Here is a 20,342-nt window from a genome sequence, read left to right on the forward strand (position 1 = left end):
GGAAAACTTACGGCCGAAGAATGGTCTTCAAGACAACAGGGCATGAGGAGTTCCACGCTAAGAATGTCATTCTTAAACTTCATGCCAGTTTTAGCAAATACAGTGTATTTATTTTGAAGCAGGATATACGAATAGACAAGCCAATAATTTAGTTGAACTAGAAACTAGAATGTACAATATGCTAAATGAAAATTCCACATGGAAATTTTAAGATACTTTATGACTGATTATCCTGATGGACTAGCCTAGTGATTAAGTCTTGACACCTCATCCTGGGATGAAGATCGCACACTCAGACAGCCTTCCTGGAAGAGATTCATGCAACCAAGCTGATTACACATTCTCCTGTTGCGCAGAGACGGGGAGCATCACCTGCAGGGCAGGGAGGCTGCACTCCACCGGGCTCTATCCCACTGGGTCTCAGGTCTCGGCCGTGCTCAGGAGAGATCCCCTTCCTTTGCCCTCCGTCCCCTTCAGCACGGCCACCTGCTATGGCTTTCAGAGTCCTCCTCCAAACGATCCACCCGTCAGCCCCCTGAGGCTCTCCAGCTCCAAAGTCCTGAATATCCGAGGCCTCTTGGTCACCACAGGCAACGGCTTTCTGCGTTGGGTCCTGAAGGCTGCACTTATTCAGAAAGGGAGCTCTCTGAAGTGTAGCAAAGTGAAATTTATGTGCATTGTGCTACAGACATAAGAAACTTAAAGATCTGTCCTTGAAGATCCACTGACTTGAAACTTTAAGATCCTGAGAGAGAATAAGTATTGTTATAAGTCATTTTATTACAGCATAAAAACACACCAGTTAGGTTTTATGAGCTGTGGAATCCTACAACTCCTATACAGGAAGAATGACAGAGGATACTTGCGTGAAATTGGCAACTTGTCTTCCCAAACGCCCTGGGACGTACAAGATGATTTGCGTGGTATTAATTGCAGAAGGCATTTCTGGACAGCCACAAGAGACTGTCCCAAACCAAACACGAAAAAGGGTGGAGAATGGTTGAGAAAGGAGGAAGACCACTGGTCCGATGGTACATCTGACAGGAGGGTTGACTCCTGAAAGTCAAGTCCTCGTGTCCCAGTGGATGAGGGACGGGGACCCTCCCCTACCAACCCCATATACAATTCTAGTGCCTCAAACCTCAAGCAGAGCCGGAAAGGTCTAGCCTCACCTCTCTGGATGCAGACGGTTTCAGATAACCCTGGGCTGGGAGGGGCCCCTGACGGCTTCACAGCAAGATGGCGGAAGGCAGCAGGGGTGGGGGCGGGGTGTCCTGTGTCCCATGAACTGGAGTGAAGAAGTCACTCAACAGGTTCGGAGACTCCTTTACATCTCCCAAGGAGTCCACGCTTAGCCTATCATATTCTCCTCCCCTAGACTCAAGCTCTAAGGTCTGGGTGATACAATGTAAAATGGGTTCTCTGAGTGGGGGAGGAAGGCTGGGGTTTGGCTGAGATGGCAGGTTTCATCCCTGGGGAGTGGCAATGACTTTGAGGATTGATTACGGTGCATTTGCATATTTCCCTACTATTCTGGGTAGGATTTTAAATCAACTGGTTCATTAGCTATTTAATAGAGGAATAATTCAGTAGAGGCAACCAGGAGGTTGAACAGGATCTTTCTTCAGTAGTATCCAACCTAGAGAGAGGAGAAAGGGATCCAGGTTACTCTGCTGGTGTAAGACCCCACCCGACCAGCCCCGGAATAGGAACTCCGTACCGAGACTCAACCAAATGCCTCCTATTTACAGAGATGCGAACTGTGCTGTATAACAAAAAGGTCCATGTCTCCCTAAGAAGTTAAGTGCAGTTTGGGCTGAGGATAAAAGACTATGCCCTCCCGTGCAAAGCAACAGTAACGAGACAGGGAGTGGTGATGAGGCGGTGTTCGGTCTCGTGTCAATGAGACAACATCAGCGTTGAGCCAGGAATGGAAAATGTTCATTTACTATCCTCCAGTTGTGAGTGCGAGGCTGAAGTCTCGACATGAAATCTGAAAACTCAGAGTTCTAATGGCATACTCAATTCTCTAAGGCCTCGTGACATCTCGCAATTATAACCCTTTATCTTTCTCAACTTTTTAAAACCTGCATCACCTACTATGCTTTCTGTGGCTCATATTACACTTTACTAGAACTTTACTTTGCGTAGATGTGTATACACACATACACACACACACACAGATTATTTTTTTAAATGCATATAGAAAATTCCTCTCCACTCTGATTTTGACATGCTCCCTTTAAACTGATCATCGCTGCTTTCAATTTCCCGTTTAGAAATGTTCCAAGCCCATTCTCGTTCTAGTGAAGTGAATTAATGAAATCACAACCCAGCACATAACAAAGTAACTGCTAAGTGCAGAAAAGCCATTTCAGAAAAATGATTGTAGTCCCGATAAAGACTCCTCAAATAAAGGCACAACGTGGGCTCAGAATCACTTCTTTAAAATAAAAGGTGATTTGTGCGCCTGGGTGGCTCAGTTGGTTGGGCAACTGCCTTCGGCTCAGATCATGATCCCGGGGTCCCAGGATCAAGTTCTGTATCGGGCTCCCTGCTCACCAGGGAGTTTGCTTCTCCCTCTGACTCTCGCCCCTCTCGTGCTCTCGCTCTCAAATAAGTAAATAAAATCTTAAAAAGAAAATAAAATGTGATTTGCTAGAAAGAAGACAAGCTCAGAGACAAGAGCAGAGAAGCAGCAAAGAGGAAAAGAAAACCAAATCCTCGCTGGTCCCACATGGAATCCAAAAAGGTCCAAACCACTAACACATCCGCTCATAGTGAGAACCAAGGTTTGCCCACTGAGAGACCGCGGCTGGCGGCCCCCCTTCCATGGATGAGCAGGCCGAGGCCGAAGGGCAGGCTCAGAAAAGGCCTTGCTCAGAGTCGGAATTGGGTTGATCTCGGAGCCAGGGATCAAAGCCACATTTTCCTGCTTCCAAGCTACCTGTTTTAATACCCTGCTGCTTCTCCAGCCGTTCACAGGGAAAGGCTTGTCTGCCAAACCCTTTGGGGAGCTCCGGGCAGGCTACCTGGCCCGCCCCAGCCTGTCTGACCCGGCATGCTGCCCCTGTGGGGAGCACCGCAGCCTGGCGCTCTGAATTTCCCACGATACTAAGAGGTTCCACCGCCAGCAGGAAGGTGCCTCTCAGGCTGGGGACTATTGTCTGGGGACAAGAGAAGACAGGCAGATACCGACCGGAGACCCAGGCACACCTCAGACCTCGGGGAGATGCGGAGGGAGGAGTTGAAAGCCTCTAAATTACACACGGTGTTTTGATTCACTCCATCTGCCACCACCAATTCTAAAGTCAAACTTCTTTTTAAACACCCAAACAACTCCAAACAAAACAAAAGAGTGACTAAGAGATTTTTTTTAGAAGATGAGTCTCAGGGTGCCTGGGTGGCTCAGATGGTTAAGCGTCTGCCTTCGGCTCAGGTCATGATCCTGGGGTCCTGGGATCGAGCCCCACATCAGGCTCCCTGCCTGGTGGGGAGCCTGCTTCCCCCTTTCCCTCTGCCTCTCCCCTTGCTTATACTGTCTCTCTCTGTATTTCTGTGTCGCAAATGAATAAAACCTTTAAAAAATAATAAGTCAATAAATAAATACAAAAGAAGATAAGTCTCCAATTATAAAGCAAAGGGTTCACTGTGTACGTGTACCTATAGATCTGAGCCGGTCAGCTGGTGCGACCTCCAGGGGAGCTGAGCGGACGGGGAGGAGGCAGGAGGAGCACCCGTGACTCTCCTTTTTCTAGAAATGATGTGGGCTTCATCTAGACCCAGCTGGGCCATGACCTCCACACATTTTTTTTTTTTTTTTTTAAGATCCCAGCGAGCCACCCTCGCCCTTTTGAAAGTATGGATAAGTTAGGTTTTAGCACTCTGATACCCTGGGCCAAGCTCCAAAATAAAATGTCTGGAGATTTTTTTCTGAGAAGCCTCCAGCTACGGGAAAATGAACCACTAAGAGAGAACAGACACCCGACTTGGCCCACTTTATACAGGGACGGAAAACAAGCAGTTCCTACCTCACTCTTAACAGAGCTGGGTCGTGGAATTGGCTGTCCATCATGGCTTACTGGACAACACGGTCTAAAATGCCAGAAAAATCAAGAGGGCCTTTCTCCTCAGCACAGCTTGGTGTTTCTGAGAGAACCCAAATGATTTCAAATGCAACTGGTCTCTCCAGTTCCACCAAAGCTATGTGATACTGGCAGACGAGCCAGCCCCCTTGCAAACTGTAACTGAAGTGCAGACATGAACAACACAGCTATTTCCAGTAAACACTAGAACCCGACCTCTCTTCCAAGGCGACAGGTCACGGGCATTGTCACTACATTTGGTACATCGCCTCGGTCTGGCCAGTCGAGCACCCCAAGAACACAGCGGCCTTGCCCCCACGCCCGTCTTCATTTCCGTAATCTTGGATCTTCTCCATCACCCCCAGGGACACACAGACTGCCCTGGGAAGGCAGGTATCGTGGGCCACTCAGGGAGCCTACGTCTGCAGGAACTCATCACCAAAGACCGAATTTACAGGGCAGTCAACTGTGGCGGAAGAACATTCATGCTTCCCTTGTTACAGTCGCTCCAGCACAGAACTCTCCCCATCGAGCGCCCTACTGGAACGGAGACACCCAGTACCACGAGGATCAGACCACTGGACAGCTTGGAACGCCACAAGCAAGTTCTGCAGGGTTTTAACCTTCGGGTCTTCTTTTTGGTTTGGTGTTTTTTGTTTTAGATTTAGCCCACGAGGGGCTCGATCCCACGGATCCCACGACCCTGAGATCATGGCCTGAGCCACCCAGCAGCCCCGTAAAGCACGTACATCATTTAGGGGACAACTGAAGCTATGGGGAAATTTGGCAAATTTGGAGCTTGGCCCAGGGTATCAGAGTGCTAAAAAAAGTCTTAAAACTTTTTTTTTTTTTTAAGATTTTATTTATTTATTTGACAGAGAGATAGAGAGAGAGAACAAGTATGCAGAGAGGCAGGCAGAGGGAGAGGGAGAAGCAGGCTCCCCGCTGAGCAGGGAGCCCGATGCGGGGCTCAATCCCAGGACCCTGGGATCATGACCTGAGCCGAAGGCGGACGCTTAATGACTGAGCCACCCAGGCGCCCCTATGTTCATTCTTATTTAGGAAGCACCAATTAGTTCAAGAATTGTTCATGGCTAGGGTATGTGGCAGGTCATTGGTGTTTATGGATAATAGATTTGTGACCTACATCAGTGGTGAACATGTCAGGGGAGCTCCAGTTAGTAAAATCTGATATGTGCCTTAAAATGAATATTGAGCATGGGCTTTATTTATTTATTTATAAAGATTTTATTTACTTATTTGACAGAGCGAGAGAGCACAAGCTGGGGGAAGAGTAGAGGGAGAGGGAGAAGCAGGCTCCCCGCCGAGCAGGGAGCCCGATGCGGGGCTCGATCCCAGGACCCTGGGATCATGACCCGAGCCAAAGGCAGCCGCTTAACGACTGAGCCACCCAGGCGCCCCCGGGGTCTTAAAACTCTTACACCAGAGGTTGGCACGCTCCTTCTGTGATCGTTTAGGCTCTGGGGGCTACACGACCACTGTGGCTACACTAAGTCGGCAGGGGGTCGTGGCTGTCCCCCAGGAAGACGGGGCAGGCTGCGGTCACCGACCCTGCCCTAGACTCGGGAAGTTAACACGAGAGACAGAATCCATCCCCTAAAAGTAGAGGAGCTCCCCTGACACAGCAAGAGGACCATCGGCAGCCCTTCGGGCGGGACCAGAAAGGGACTCACCTTGGCCAGCACGGCCGCCACCATGCCCAGGAAAGCCAGGAACAGCAGAGCGAGTTTCCCTTTGTTGAAGCGCTTCAGGAGGAAAAATTTTGCCCAATCCACCTTCGACTGGCTGTTGGGAGGATACCTGAGCTTGTTAGCGCCTTCCCTCTTTAAACTTTTCAGCAGACAGGGACGTTGATGAGAGAAGGTATCGAAAGTGTATTTGCCGTGATAAACCCCCATGCCGCTGGAACCTGGAACAGAGAGGACAGACAAGACACACTCCACTGTAGGTGACCAAGCTGCCTGTCTGTGCGAACCCCGACGGAGGAAACCCCCAGCACTCCCTGCCGCCCCATCTCACTTTTCAGTGCAAGGGGCTCTTTCAGGAGATTCCTCCCCACCTTCACCAGCAAGGTGATCTCCCTGCCAAACAGGGCACTCTCCGAGGGTCCAGCGAGGACTTGCAGTTCTCCGGGCCAGCAGCTCTCACCGAGACAAGGCCCCTGCTCTGTGTCCTCTAAATCCATTCTCGCCACAATCTCCCTGTATAAAGGCATCAGTGCTCCCGATCCCAGAGAGGGTGAGGGAGCTTGGCAGGGTCAGGCAACCTGCCCAAGGTGCAAAATGCAGAGCCAGAATGTGGATCCAGGTCGGCTGGACTCTTAACTACCGTGCGCTCTTTTCCTGCTGTTCCATGTGGCTTTATCCATAGCCCTCTTCACCCACTTGCTTCCTCTAAGCTCCTAGAGAGCAACAACAGAGGCAGGATGACAGGGTTACCCCACTGGGTGATAGTAAGCAAGTGGAAATCCCTGCCCTCTTAAAAAGCCATGCTCCGGGACAGTCTTCTTTATTATGGGTGCTGGGGAGATACGCCGCACAGATGAAAGGGGCCAGGAAGGCACCTACTGGTGCTTTACGGGGCTGCTGGTACATCATTTAGGGGACAACTGAAGCTATGGGGAAATTTGGCAATATGCATCAAAAGATACGCATTTTTAAGGAAAAATCCAAACTGTATGTCAACACATTAACAGGGTTTATGCCTGGGAGAGTATTACATTTCGTCCCTACAGCTGTCTCTAGTGTTGTTGTTGTTGCTCTTTTCCCCAAAAAACCTCTGATCACTTTTAGAAACAGGAGGCAAAAAGCATTTCACTTTTAAAAAAAAATAGCTCTAAGCCTTTTTAAGAGCGCAATGACACTTTGAGACATTCTTCCTCAGGAAAAAATCAGAAATTGCACAAAACTGCTTTAGAATCCTAATACTGAAAAATCTGGAATCACAAAAACCTAATGCCAGGAATTAAACACAAACAGGCCCCATCGGTAGGACAGAGCAGTATGCGGTTACCGAAATCATGACACACGACCACGCTGATGTGGGAAAATATCACACTATCCTCTCACACATGGGGTGAAAAACAATCTACAACAGGATACGATTTTGAACAAAATTTGATGTATACGTATGTAAAGAAAAGAATTTTAAGGACATACACCAGAGCTTATCTTTAAAGAGCCGAGTATGGGTACTCTAAGCTTTTATTCTTCCCTTTTCTTAGGAAGCCTGGACTCCTTCTGCATTTAGCGGGGGGAGGGTTTTGTTACAAAGAGGAGGATATGGTCGATGATGCTAAACGCTACCTAGTCAAACCTAGTCAAGCAAAATAGGGACCGAACACAAGTCACTCGACTTGCACTCAGGAGGCACCAGGGACGCCACGTGGAGCAGTGAGAGTCTTTGGTGGGAGCCAGGATCCTGGGGGGGCACTGAGGCACAGGAGACTGGAGTCTCACCGAATCCTTTAAGAATCTGGGCAGTGAGGAACAGTAGCCCCCATCCTGTAAGCTCTCGTTGCTTTCGTTCACCACCCCTCCCTCCACAACACGTGCAATTCATCAGCTTGACCCCCCAAAATATCCAACCCCTTTCCACCAGCTCCCCTGCAACCATGCGAGTCCAAGCCCCCACTAGTTCCAGGCTGGGCCCCCGACCGGCCTCTCACCACATGCGCCTCGTGTGCCAGGCACAGTGCTGGGTGCTGGCCATCCCCTTACATCCTAGAACACGACACAGGGCATGCTGGGAAGCAGGCCGTGGTCTCTGGGCCTCATGTGAGCCGGCCCAGATCAGAAACAGGTAGTCCTGTTAAAATGAGCCACTTCATTCCCATAGACTCATTATGCAATCACAGAGGGAGAGAACAGAGCAGGAGCTTTTAAGACAAGGGTTTTCATTGCTTTTTACTCTAAGAATTCCTCCATGTTCGTTATTTGTGATACTTCTAATGAGATATTAGAGAAGCCGACCACCTAGCTCCTGAAGGAAAAATAAGAGTAGAGGTAGTCGTCTGGAGTGTAAAGAGTCAGGCCGGTCACCGCCCAAAGGGAACAGCAGGGACCAGGCTGCGTCCATGGAGCTTCTCTGAATTTCTGTGCATCCTCTCTAGGACACGGGGAGTCTCTTGCTCTCTTCTCAAATCGGGCAACGATTCATGGAGAGGCTACGTCCCACACAGAGGGCTGGGGGGCCCTGGGGGTAGACACGGAGGACGTCGCCCCACCCTGAGCAGAGAGCAAGGAGGCCTCAGAAACCCCGACTGCCAATCAGAGAAAGACAAGTATCATATGACCTCACTGATATGAGGAATTCTTAATCTCAGGAAACAAACTGAGGGTTGCTGGAGTGGGGGGTGGGGTGGGAGGGATGGGGTGGCTGGGTGATAGACACTGGGGAGGGTATGTGCTCTGGTAAGCGCTGTGAATTGTGCAAGACTGTTGAATCTCAGATCTGTACCTCTGAAACAAATAATGCAATATCTGTTAGGAAAAAAAAAAGAAAATAGCAGGAGGGGAGGAATGAATGGGGGAAATCGGAAGGGTAGACAAACCATGAGACGATGGACTCTGAAAAACAAACAGGGTTCTAGAGGGGAGGGGGGGGAGGATGGGCAAGCCTGGTGATGGGTATTAAAGAGGGCACGTCCTGCATGGAGCACTGGGTGTTATACGCAAACAATGAAAAAAGAAAAAAAAGAAAAGAAAAGAAACCCCGACTGCTGCTTGCTCTGGCGTTCTGCACCCGGCATTCGCTACCTCACTTTGAAAAAGACCTTATCTATGAATCTGAGACCTGGCTTTTGTCCCCCTCCACCCAAAAAAAAAAAATCCCCTCATTCTAAGAGAAGGACAATAACCAAGTAATAACCAATAGATAAGTAAACCAACGAAAGTAACAAAGCCGGTTACAGGCTGTGCCGGGGGCTGCTAAAGACGGGAGGGGGTGACAGGACGGAGTCAGCCCTCGGCCGGGGGGCCTGACGTGGTGGCGGGAAGGCACCTCCCACCGGGGTGGCCAGGTGATCTGAGCCACCGCGCGGCTTCTGGAACCCGCGCCACACATACTCACCCACTCCTCCGAAGGGCAACGAGCTGAGGGTGAAGTGCATGATGACGTCATTGGCGGTGACACCGCCGCTGGACGTGCTGTCGATCATCCGTCGGACGAGCTGAGGAAGGGAACGCGGGCTCGGGTGAGTGACGCCCGTGGTGCAGGGAGGGGACGCACGCGGACCACACGGAGCCACACGTGTCAACCCTCTGCAGCGCGGCTGCACTTGGCCAACGTGATCGTGCCCACGTGCTCGGACCCGTCCCTGGTCCTTCGAGGGGCGCAGCACTGGTCTGTCCAATGGCTGCGCACCCGCGACGGCCACGGAAGCCTCTGTCCGCGAGGGACAGCGCAGACTACATCCTGGTTTTCACCCGTCGCTATTTCTCTCCCTCTCCTCTAAGTGACAGCGCGGGACTGACAGACACCCTTTGGTGTGTCGGAGCTGCCAAGCACATTTAAGTTCCCAGATTTGGTATTCTATTTGTTTTGAGGAAACGGTTGGCCGAAGGCCGGAACAGGCACGAGGCCACCTGACTGGTAATGTCATTTCACCCCGCTGCCCACGAGCCCTTGGGAGTTCGAGTCATGAGCGTCACAGTGGACTGTGGTCACTGAAGGTGACCCCGTTGCTGGGCAGTGCGCCCCCACGGACTTGCACGCTGCCCAGGAGACCGCGGGCTTCCAGGTTCTCGTCCGCATCACCTGTGGTCGTTTAAACTGACCACAGTTAACAACCCATTATTTACGGAGGCCCACGCGTTCGGTGTCACTTCACAAAGCCGTACCTCCAAGCACGGCAGGCTCCAGAAGCTGCGAGTCACCATGGGAGGCTCTCCGCAAAACCTCTGGTGTGTGAACTCCTAGACCTTGACGGGCCCCGCCTCCGGCTGGGTCTCCCCTTTCTCCAGAGGGCTCCTGAGCCCACTTGCCCACCTCAAGGCCACTGTCCCTCAGCAACAGCCGGTCCCCTCATGAGCCGTGCAGCAGGGTTGGGGGGCTGCTCACCCTGGTGTAATAGGGCGTCACACACTCACCTGGCTGGCATGGCCCCATTCGCTCTAACAACAAAGGAGCTAGAGAAAGCAAAGTGTGCAATTGCACAACCACGTCCGTGACCGCGCCACAGACCTCAGTCCCACAGAGCCCACGTGAGCGCCGCAAATGCCACCAGGGTAAGAGGGAAGGCTCTCACACAGGAACGCCCTGGGGGTTAACGCCACAGAAGCCTCTAAGGCTGGTATGGAAGCCTTCCAATTACAGGGCAGATGATTGCTGGTGCAAAAGTTCGTGACCCAGCCCTGAACACTCAGGTCTGACCCCAGGGAGTATGGTAAGGGTGACAGCCATAACCCCAGGGTCTCATTACCCAAGAGAGCTATCTATGAGCAGCGCCTCACTCGGTAGACTCTGTGACTCGACAAAATAGAACATCGTTTGCTTTGTGGCCAAAGAGGAGCAGGGTCTGTGATGGTGGCTCATGCCGGGGAGTCAGTCATTCTCCGGAGCGTTTACCTTATCGTTGCGAGAAAAGATGTAGAAAGCCAGCGGCTTTTCACGGCTGTTTATGAATTTTATGGCTTCGTCGGCATTCTTCACAGGCACAATGGGAAGAATTGGCCCGAAAATTTCTTCTTGCATCACCTTGGCTTTAGGATCAACGTCAGTAAGGATCGTTGGGGCTGAAAAAGGAAGCAGCGAGGTGAAATCGTGAAGTCGAAGACGGGAATGCCAAGCTCTCATCTTAGGTTCGTTTCGCTGGCTCACCGAACCATCCCCTCGCAGCTCTTGCCCAAGTATTAGCTATTGACAAAAATAAAAATAAAGTCCTGAGTCTGGATGTGGAGGAACCGTGCACTTCTGTCTCCAAGCTTGTGCATCGGGGGATCCCCATGCAAAGCGAGGGAAAGATACAGACACTTGAGAATATTCCTACCTAACCCTGTTCACAGCCATATTCACATGGACCGGGCGGTTATGTTTCCGTCTTGCTGTGCACAGGTCGTTCTGGGGGTGCAGACAGCCCCTCTGTGGATCAAATCAGCACTACTTCTTAATTCGCGTGCTTTCATGCGTAGGATCTCGTTGCCCTTTGTTTCAACTCTGTTAGATGGGTTAAGAATGGACTTCAAGGGTCAGGAGTCCCTGAGTTCAGAGGCGCCTGGGTGGCTCAGTCAGTTAAGCGTCTGCCTTCGGCTCAGGTCATGGTCCCAGGGTCCTGGGATCGAGGCCCGCATCGGGCTCCCTGCTCAGCGGGAAGCCTGCTTCTCCCTCTCCCACTCCCCCTGCTTGTGCTCTCTCTCTCGCTGTGTCTCTCTGTCAAATAAATAAATAAAAAATCTTAAAAAAAAAGAGTCCCTGAGTTCAGAGTTCCAGCCACTATGGGGAAGGCGCACGAGAAAGGAGGACATCATGGATGCTGACAAAAGCTTTGCAGAGCGTCCAGACGTCCGTGCCAGGCCAGGCACCAAAGAGCAGCACTCCGAAAGACCCCGTAAACAAGCCGGGTCTTCAACTAAAACAGAAGACACCGCCAATAACAAGTTTGCTCTCTTCCTTTCCCCCACGTTTCCTACTGGGTCATCCTGGCAACGTGGCAGAAGACGGCTCTCGCCAGCACCCCAAAGGGTGCTGTCTCTGCTGTCACCCCAAAGCCACCGCCCACTGCTTCCCGGGCTCAGAGAACCGTTCCGTGTGGGTGTCTACTCCCCACGGAGCCGGGCGCTCAGGTAAGCTAACCTGGACTCCAGGTCAGGGGGAGGCTCCTAACTGGTTGAGCTAATTGCAACAGACCTTTCCTCTTGCCGCTGATGAGCCAAGGAGCGGGCAAAGTCAACGGCTGATGGGAAAACAGAAGGATGAAAAATTGGGGGTTTGGAGGCCATTACTGATGAGAGAGAATACATTCTTCCTTACTGTTTTAAGTCCTTTATGGTTTTAGGTTTTTTGAAGTCGGGTTTTTTGGGGATGTGCAGCATCCCATCTGATAAGAGGGGCTAAGTAAAGTCATTTGGGGCAGCTCTTCTGCCAAATAAATGTGTTATTCCCCTGTCACCTTAAGTTATTTTAGAACAATGTGTTCGTGGCTCAGTCAGTTAAGCGTCTGCCTTCGGCTCAGGTCATGATCCCTGGGTCCTGGGATCAAGTCCCACATCGGGCTCCCTGCTCAGCGGGGTGCCTGCTTCTCCCTAGCTCTTCCCCCTGGCTCGTGCTTTCTTCTCTCTCTCAAATAAATAAATAAAATCGTAAAAAAAAAAAAAAAGAAATAGAACAATGGGTTCAACATGCAACAGGAATACATATTCATGGCAAAGAATAAAAGAACACAAAAAGAAAGTAAACAAATAATGTCAAGCCTGATAGATCAAAACATTATTTCCGGGCCGCCTGGGTGGCGGAGTCGGTTAAGCGTCCGACTCTTGGCTTCGGCTCGGGTCGTGACCCCAGGGTCATGAGACAGAGCTCCAATAGGCTCTATGCCCAGGGCAGAGTCTGCTCTCTCCGTCTCCCTCTACCCCTCCTGCCCCCCTCCCTCTCTGTAAATAAATAAATAAATCCTTTAAAAACAAACAAATAAATAAATAAAACAAGAAAACATTCTTTCTGGAACAGTACTGCCACTCACTACTTGTGGAAGAATGATTTCCTCCTTGGGCTGTCCCTCCAGCCAGAAACCAGAAAGACTTACACGAGAGTTCTGTTTTGCTTCTCAGGGTGGTAGGTTACAGGTTGCAGGAAGGAAAAAAACCAAAAAAACGTGTAAACGCAAAAATCCAGCGTGACACGAGTGCTGTTATTTATAAAGACATAAAACCATCCGAGTGGTTTTTAAGGCCACACACCAGAAAACAGTGTGTCGTCGCTTATTAAACACTGTGTATCTAAGAGTTTATTCAGCAACAATAAATAGAGTCAATGAAAACTGTCACGCGGCCGTGTCCCCAGAGCAAGAGGTGAATTTCCATTACCTATGTAGCGCGTGGCCTCGTCCGTCTCCCCACCGAAAGCGATCTTTTGTCCTTCAAGCAAATTTAGTATCCTCTTAAAATGACGAAGGTTGATGATCCGCTCATAGTCAGGAGATTCTTTTATATTTTCGCCATAAAATTCCTATTTAGAACAGTAGTATTTAATTGCCACAAAAGGCCCCTATTTCAGTGTCTTTAATAAGCGCAAAACCCACTCGTCCCCAAAAAGCCATCTGGTTGCAGATCACCGCCCTTCTCCCTCAGGTTGTCTAACAGTGTTTACGCTTTCTGGCAGGCTGAGGACGAGAATTAAAGCAGGTGCACAGAGCAGAGGACTCTCTGTGATGTCCGGGGTTTGTATGGATCTCCTGCAGACTGGTCGGGGGCCGTCCTGGAGGTGAATGCTCTCAATTTACTCTCAAGTCAAGAGGAGCGTTGTTCACCAACCCCCCCCAAGCAACGCCCTCCGGCCTAGGTGCCAAGAATCACCCAGGCAGCTTGCTGACGGGCCCCAACTTCCCGGGCCCCAACTCCGGAGCCACCAACAGTGGTTTTCAAGGCTACTTGCCCCTTAGAATCACCTGGAGACCCCCCAGACCAACTGAACTGCAGTCTTCGGAAGGTGAGGACTGGAAACGTCCATATACAGTTCCCTGGTAGAACCTCAGTTGAGAACCGCTGTCTTAAGGACAGAAATGCCTCAAAGGAAGGCAGAGGGGATCCTACTCCTTTGAAACCAAGTTCATCCCCCTACTCAACTAGGCACGTCTTCTCCAATCTCCAGGGGTTTTCCATCTCACAGGTACCCTGAAGCCCTGCCACCCCACATTCCTTGAGTCTGGCCAATACCCCTTTTGTGTTCTCCTTTTCTGGCCCTATCTTCAGTCCCATCCCTCACGGTCAAGTCCCACATCAAGACCTTCAGCCCCTTGTGCCCAGAGTGACCCCTCCTGGATCCCTGCTTTTCTCTCAACTTCCCGGGACACGCTCTTCATTCTCTGATCATAATGTTACTCCTCGGTGTCCCCAATCCTTCCTTTGAGGCCTCAGTCAGCATCTGCTGAGTGAACCGTGACTGTTCCAGTAATTTCTTCCACCCAGGGGGCTTAATGACCCCCTCCCACCGGTGAGCTCAGTCACACTGGTTCACCCCCTTCTTTCTTCCCAATCCTACATTTCTTCGAGGTTTAGCTCAGGCCACTACCACAGCATTTCTCGATTCCTTCTAGAGAGATCTTTAATTGGAACACCCTGAAAGCCTGATAACCAGGCCGAGAGTATAGTATCCATACTTACTTGATTAACTCACTCCTCCAAACTACTGGCCTTCCTAAGCCCTCTGCACACAAAAGAACCAATACCTGAATCAGCAATGGCCAAAAGGCCAAAGGGCCTCTGATTGCATTTCACAGGATTGGCAACATCCTCTAAAAAAAACCCATGAAACATAGCTATTTCATTTTTTTTTTCCCGGAGTCTGTGCTACAACTAACCAGTTGTTTCAACACATCAACTAGACAGTTGAAGTGGGTTAAACACCAACCTATCTTGCTCCTAGCAGACATTCTATGAAAGCTGCCCAGAGCATTCTGAATCAGCCCATAAATTAATTCAGCCACATATGCTCCTGGAATTCTCCTGGGGAGGCAGGGGAGGGACCAGGAATGCTGCCCGCACAGCTGATTAGATGCAGAGCTTAACAAAACCAACGGACTCAGATGCGTTAAGCACAAACCTTCACGGTTTCCTTAATCTTCTGCACAATCTGATTCTGGAGGGACGGTTCACAGAGAACGTAGTCAGGAGCAATGCAGGTCTGGCCACAATTCATGTACTTCCCCCAAGTTATACGCCTGAGGGGGGAAAAACCAGAAAAGCCATAGAATTCGGTCTACTATTCATCTGCTACACCTCTTCTGTTGTTTGACTCTTTTGCAAGTAGCACGTATTCATAGATTTACTTAGTAGTCCTTGTACTTCTTTTTTTTAAAGATTTTATTTTTTTATTTGAGAGAGAGAGAGAGAGAGCATGAGCAGGAGGAGGGGCAGAGTGAGACGGACAAGCAGACTCTGCGCTGAGCGCAGAGCCCCATGTGGGGCTCGATCCCACGAACCTGAGATCATGACCTGGGCTGAAATCAAGAGTCGGATGCTTAACTGACCAAGCCAGCCAGGCGCCCCTGTAGTCTTTATAAAGAACAAAAATGTTTTAAAAACTCATCTCTTAAATCAGTCGGTTGGGACTCAGGATGCATTTTCCCACCGACACAGTATACTCTAAGGAGCAGAGACATTCTCGTGCCAGCTCGTGGGAAACAGTACTTTATAAGCAACGAAGCCACTGCCTGTTTTGAGAAAAACAGCAGACTCCCACACCCTCTTCTCCTCCCACTCTAGCCAAGGGGACATCCAGATATCAGGAGTTCCATCGAGACTTCAATTTTCCCGGTTGTGGCTCTAGGTCCTGCTGGCAAGAGGTTTGGCTAAAAAGCAGGAAAGCAGCCAGCCCCCAAGACCACCCTCTTCTCTGGGGAGCCCATGCCCACTCTGGAAAGCCGCACCTACATATGGATCAAAGCCTGCTTCCTGAACCTTCCCTGAAGGCCTCATGCTCTGGCAACCAGACAACCTGGACACGGCCTACCTGCCTACAAGCCCTCTTTGTGCATCTCTGGAAGGGGAGCGAGAAGCCAGACTACCCCGAGAAGCACAGAGCCAGTCCTGGGTTTTGGCATTTCTGGGGAGCTAAACCTGATCTAGCAGAGAGAGAACCTGAAACCTTTTGTTTTCTGGCTCCCGGCTGCATGATGTTATTCTGAGTGAAAACGAGTAATAACTGATTTTTGTTAACAAAGGAACTCGTTAAGAGGTGAGCATAATACCATTCTGTTGGGAATCTGAAGATTTTATTACGTACACGCGATCCTTTACCTACTGCCCAGATCACCTACCAGCAGAAGAGTGAAATTTCTTGCTATGTCTGTAACCTTAAGAAAGCACTTTTCTGTAACTCCTAAGGACAACCACGCAATGTCAAGACCCACTGCTCGTTTCTTCTGGCAGAGGCAGCAAGAGACGGTTTGGGAAAGAGTTCCGCTGCCCCTGGGGACATCAACCACCCAAGCGTCCCGATGTCTCTCTGAGCCAGGAGGCCCAGGACCCTGGTGCCGAGAGGACACACCAACCTGTCGGTGTCGGGAAGCCCTCAGATATCAGCAGGCTCACCTGCAGGCAATGTCCAGGTCACAATCCGTGTCGATATAACATGGGCTCTTCCCTCCCAGCTCAAGCGTCACGGGGGTCAGATGCTTGGCGGCGGCTTCCATGACAATCTTCCCGATGGCCGTGTTCCCCGTATAGAGAATGTGGTCAAACCGCTGCTTTAGGAGCTCCGTGGTCTCTTTGACGCCACCGTTAATAACAGCATACAAGTCCTTCGGGAAGGAGAAACCGAAGCACTGACGTCACATTAATCCCACCATCTAACGAGCACTTTCTTCGACGTAAACCTGCAGCATTCAGGAACAGTGGGGAAAAGAGGGGGAGCGGCCCCGGGGAGGAGGCAGGAGGGCGCTGACGGAGGACACGTGCAGAACAGAGTCTGCGGGCGTCTGAGACCCCTCCGCCTGCGGTTTCCACACCGAGCTCGGCAGGGAGGACGCCCAAGAGAAGAGATCGAATGGCTGGATGGATTCGACCGGGGAGATGCGCGAGATGGGGGCCGTGCGAGTGGGAGATTTTGGTGAAGAGTTTGCGGTCAGGGAGCAGGGGACAGGTCCCAGCTCCAGCTGAGCGTCTGGAGCTGAACGTTCTCGCCCTCCGCAACCGTGCAGGGCTCAGCCCAGGGCCAGGAACGAGCAGAACTCGAGGCAACGCAGGGGAGAGCCCTCGCTCTAGAAGTCAGATCTGGACTCAGTCTGGGCTCCGTCACTCACTAGCAGCCCTACTGCACATCTGTGAGCCTCAGGTTCCTTACGCGGGACTGGGGAGAGGTCCCAGTGCTCCGGACGGAGCCCTCAGGTGCCCTGTGCTCTTCCTCACGAACAGCTAGAATGGAAGAGCGCCTCATGCAGCAGCAGCTGAGGAGCAAGGACAGGAAACAGAGAGCAAGGACGGGACACAGAGACAGCTGTTCAAAAGACTCGGGGAGCATGACATAAAAGCGGCCTGGGGGGCCGCATGCTTCCACTCGATCCCCTACGAATTAGGAGGCCTCGTTAGTTCTCGCTCACCCCATAGTTCAATTGTCCAACAAACGCTTCAAGTTTTAACTTGCATGTGGGTTAATCTACGGAACGTCTGTGACTGGTCCCCCAACAAGCTCAGAGAGGCGAGGTGGGCCTTTCTATCCCCATGGAGTGAGACTGAGAAGAATTTATGGGGTGAGGGGCAAAGCCGGGCCTGCAACCTCCATCTTCTGGTTCCAAATCCTACTCGACCCATGACCTCTCCCTGTCTTCATCACCCTCTTGAGCCGGATAACCACAGCTATTAGGACAATGTAGTTCCGTGGGAGTGACAGTGACAGGACAGCAAGGAGAGCCCACGGTCAGCCTCCAGATTGTTCCAGTAACATGTACAACTCCAGCCATGACTCGATCCTAAATCCTAAATTAGGACTCCTCCCTACAGCAATTCCACACAGACAGCCATCCACAATACGCACTAGTAGGAAGAGCAGATGTGTCCCCCCACTCCACTAGAAAAGGACACACTGAGGGTGGGTCAAGACATTATTACCTGGTCCAAATACTGTGGGAGGAGTTCGGCCAAGATCTTAGCCGTTTTCTCACTTAGTTCAGAAGGCTTGATAACGACAGCATTTCCTAAACAAAGCAAAAAAAGCAGGACAGCATCTTTTAATACTTGAGCAACTTTAAAACCTACCAGAACGGTGTTCGTGGTGGGAATACAGGCTAGGTACTCCTATTACTTCTGCAGCTGTGAATTCTGCTCTTCCTCAACGAGTGTTAAGAGCCTGTCTTTTTTTCTTTTTTTTTTTTTAAGATTTTAGTTATTTGAGAGAGAGAGCTCATGCACACAAGTGGGAGGAGGGGCAGGTGGAGAGGGAGAAGCAGGCTCCCCGCTGAGCAGGGAGCCCAACGCGGGGCTCAATCCCAGGACCCCAAGATCATGACCTGAGCCGAAGGCAGACGCTTCACCGACTGAGCCACCCGGCCACCCCAAGAGCTTGTCTTACTCCCTCAGATTCGAACTCCTTGGTGCTCATTAGCTTCACATCACTGACAACAGGCTCCATCATCCTCCCCTACTCCTATAGCTTTACTCCCACTCTCACCGCTGGACTTTCCTGTTTGCCTTGGAATTACTGGGCGAACAAGCCTTGTCAACATAAAGTTGTTGACTGGGATCCGGCAGAAGTGAGAAATTAATCTCCCGGTGTCTGCCATAGCCCAGGCTAGCGTTACTCCCACAGCCCACAGCTGGATGAAGAATCTGCTCAGATACGATCAAATGGTTCACCCAAGGCCAGAGTCAGCAACTAAAACCACCTGAGAACATGGATGGCTGACTCCCAACTCCTGGACCCATCAACGCATGACTTTAGACCCTCACAGGTTCATTCTCCACATATTTCAAAAAACAGTCACCATGCAAACAAATCTCCGGAGCCCACTTTAAAAATGATAAAATAAAGGGGTGCCTGGCTGGCTCAGTCAACAGAGCGTGTGGTTCCTGATCTCAGGATTATGAGTCTGAACCCTACGCTGGGTGTAGAGATTACTTTAAAAGAAAAAAACATTAAAAAAAAAAAAAAATCCCGGGACACCTGGGTGGCTCAGTCGGTTAAGCGGCTGCCTTTGGCCCAGGTCATGATCCCAGGGTCCCGGGATCGAGTCCCATATCGGGCTCCTTGCTCAGTAGGGAACCTGCTTCTCCCTCTCTCTCCCTCTGCTTGTGCTCTGTCAAATAAATAAAATCTTTAAAAAAAAAAAAAAAATCCCTTTCTACATCACAGCTCCTCCCAGCCCAGAGAGACCTAATAATAACCCATCCCAAAACACCCTTTGGCCAGTTCCACCCCGCAGAACCTGTCTACTCACCTACCTTGACAGTGTACTTTCGCTTTAATAAACTGCTTTGCGCTTACTAAAAAAATATATATATATACATATATATATGAATGATGATAATACTTTTGCATCCTTGGTATACTGCTGGTGTAAAGCAAGGCAAACCACCACAGCAAATGACCCCAGACCTGCGGCAATGGCTCCGATCAGAGGTTGAATGGTGAGAACAAAGGGGTAGTTCCAAGCTCCAATAATCAGTACGACTCCCAGGGGCTCCGGCTGAACATAGGCCTCGTCCAGCATGGTGAGCAGGTTCTTCTGAGCCGGTTTAGCAGTAACCCATTCAGGAAGATTCTCCAGCACGAGATCAAGTTCGCCAAGAATGGTAATGACTTCGTGACTGTATGCATTGAGTTCACTCTGTTACAAAGAGAGTCACGGTTAGCCTTGCACAAGTCTGACACACTCAGCCCTGAACGCCAAAAATCAGGTCAGGTACACATTTATGAGACTAAGCTGGTTTGCTGTGCAGACTCCTTTCACACCCTTCATGCCCTCAGCAAGGCCTTGCGAACTTGGCTCTAAAATAGTCAACCCCTCTAAATCCTTCTTTACTGATCCAGGCCTTTTATTTTTTTATAAAGATTTTTATTTATTTACTTGTCAGAGAGAGAGAGCATGCGCACAAGCAGGGGGGTGGGGGGGAGGCAGGCAGAGGGAGAAGCAGGCTCCCCACCCAGCAAGAAGCCCGATGCGGGACTTGATCCCAGGATGCTGGGATTATGACCTGAGCTGAAGGCAGATGCTTAACCGACTGAGCCACCCAGGTATCCCAGATCCAAGCCTTTTAGAGTCAGGATTAAACATTACTTCTTTTAGGAAGATTTCCCTGATTAATATTAGCCTGTCTTGATCACACTTCATAAATCATAGCAATTCTGCCTCTGATGTGTATCTTTTTTGTTTTTTTTAAGATTTTATTTATTGGGGCACCTGGGTGGCTCAGTTGGTTAAGCGACTGCCTTCGGCTCAGGTCATGATCCTGGAGTCCCGGGATCGAGTCCCACATCAGGCTCCCTGCTCAGCAGGGGGTCTGCTTCTCCCTCTGCCCTCTTCCCTCTCATGCTCTCTGTCTCTCATTCTCTCTCTCTCAAATAAATAAAATCTTTAAAAAAAAAAAA

The 20,342-nt window shown here is 50.4% G+C and overlaps 1 protein-coding gene across 1 annotated transcript in view; it reads right to left on the minus strand.

Annotated features, from left to right (window-relative positions):
- Positions 1-84: 84 nt before the first annotated feature.
- Positions 85-20,342, minus strand: part of ALDH3A2 (aldehyde dehydrogenase 3 family member A2) — a 23,558-nt gene continuing 3,300 nt past the window's right edge. The window contains exons 3-11 of the mRNA XM_034989696.1: positions 19,350-19,581; positions 17,867-17,952; positions 16,352-16,560; positions 14,862-14,979; positions 13,127-13,268; positions 10,674-10,840; positions 9,177-9,276; positions 5,780-6,015; positions 85-1,639 (exon numbers count right to left, since the gene is read on the minus strand). Coding sequence (XP_034845587.1) covers positions 1,625-1,639; positions 5,780-6,015; positions 9,177-9,276; positions 10,674-10,840; positions 13,127-13,268; positions 14,862-14,979; positions 16,352-16,560; positions 17,867-17,952; positions 19,350-19,581 — 1,305 coding nt within the window. The 3' untranslated portion in view covers positions 85-1,624. The remainder of the gene's footprint in view (positions 1,640-5,779; positions 6,016-9,176; positions 9,277-10,673; positions 10,841-13,126; positions 13,269-14,861; positions 14,980-16,351; positions 16,561-17,866; positions 17,953-19,349; positions 19,582-20,342) is intronic.

Source organism: Mirounga leonina, unplaced genomic scaffold, assembly GCF_011800145.1.
Source record: "Mirounga leonina isolate KUSES-001 unplaced genomic scaffold, KU_Mleo_1.0 Mir_488, whole genome shotgun sequence".
Taxonomy (NCBI): Eukaryota; Metazoa; Chordata; class Mammalia; order Carnivora; family Phocidae; genus Mirounga; species Mirounga leonina.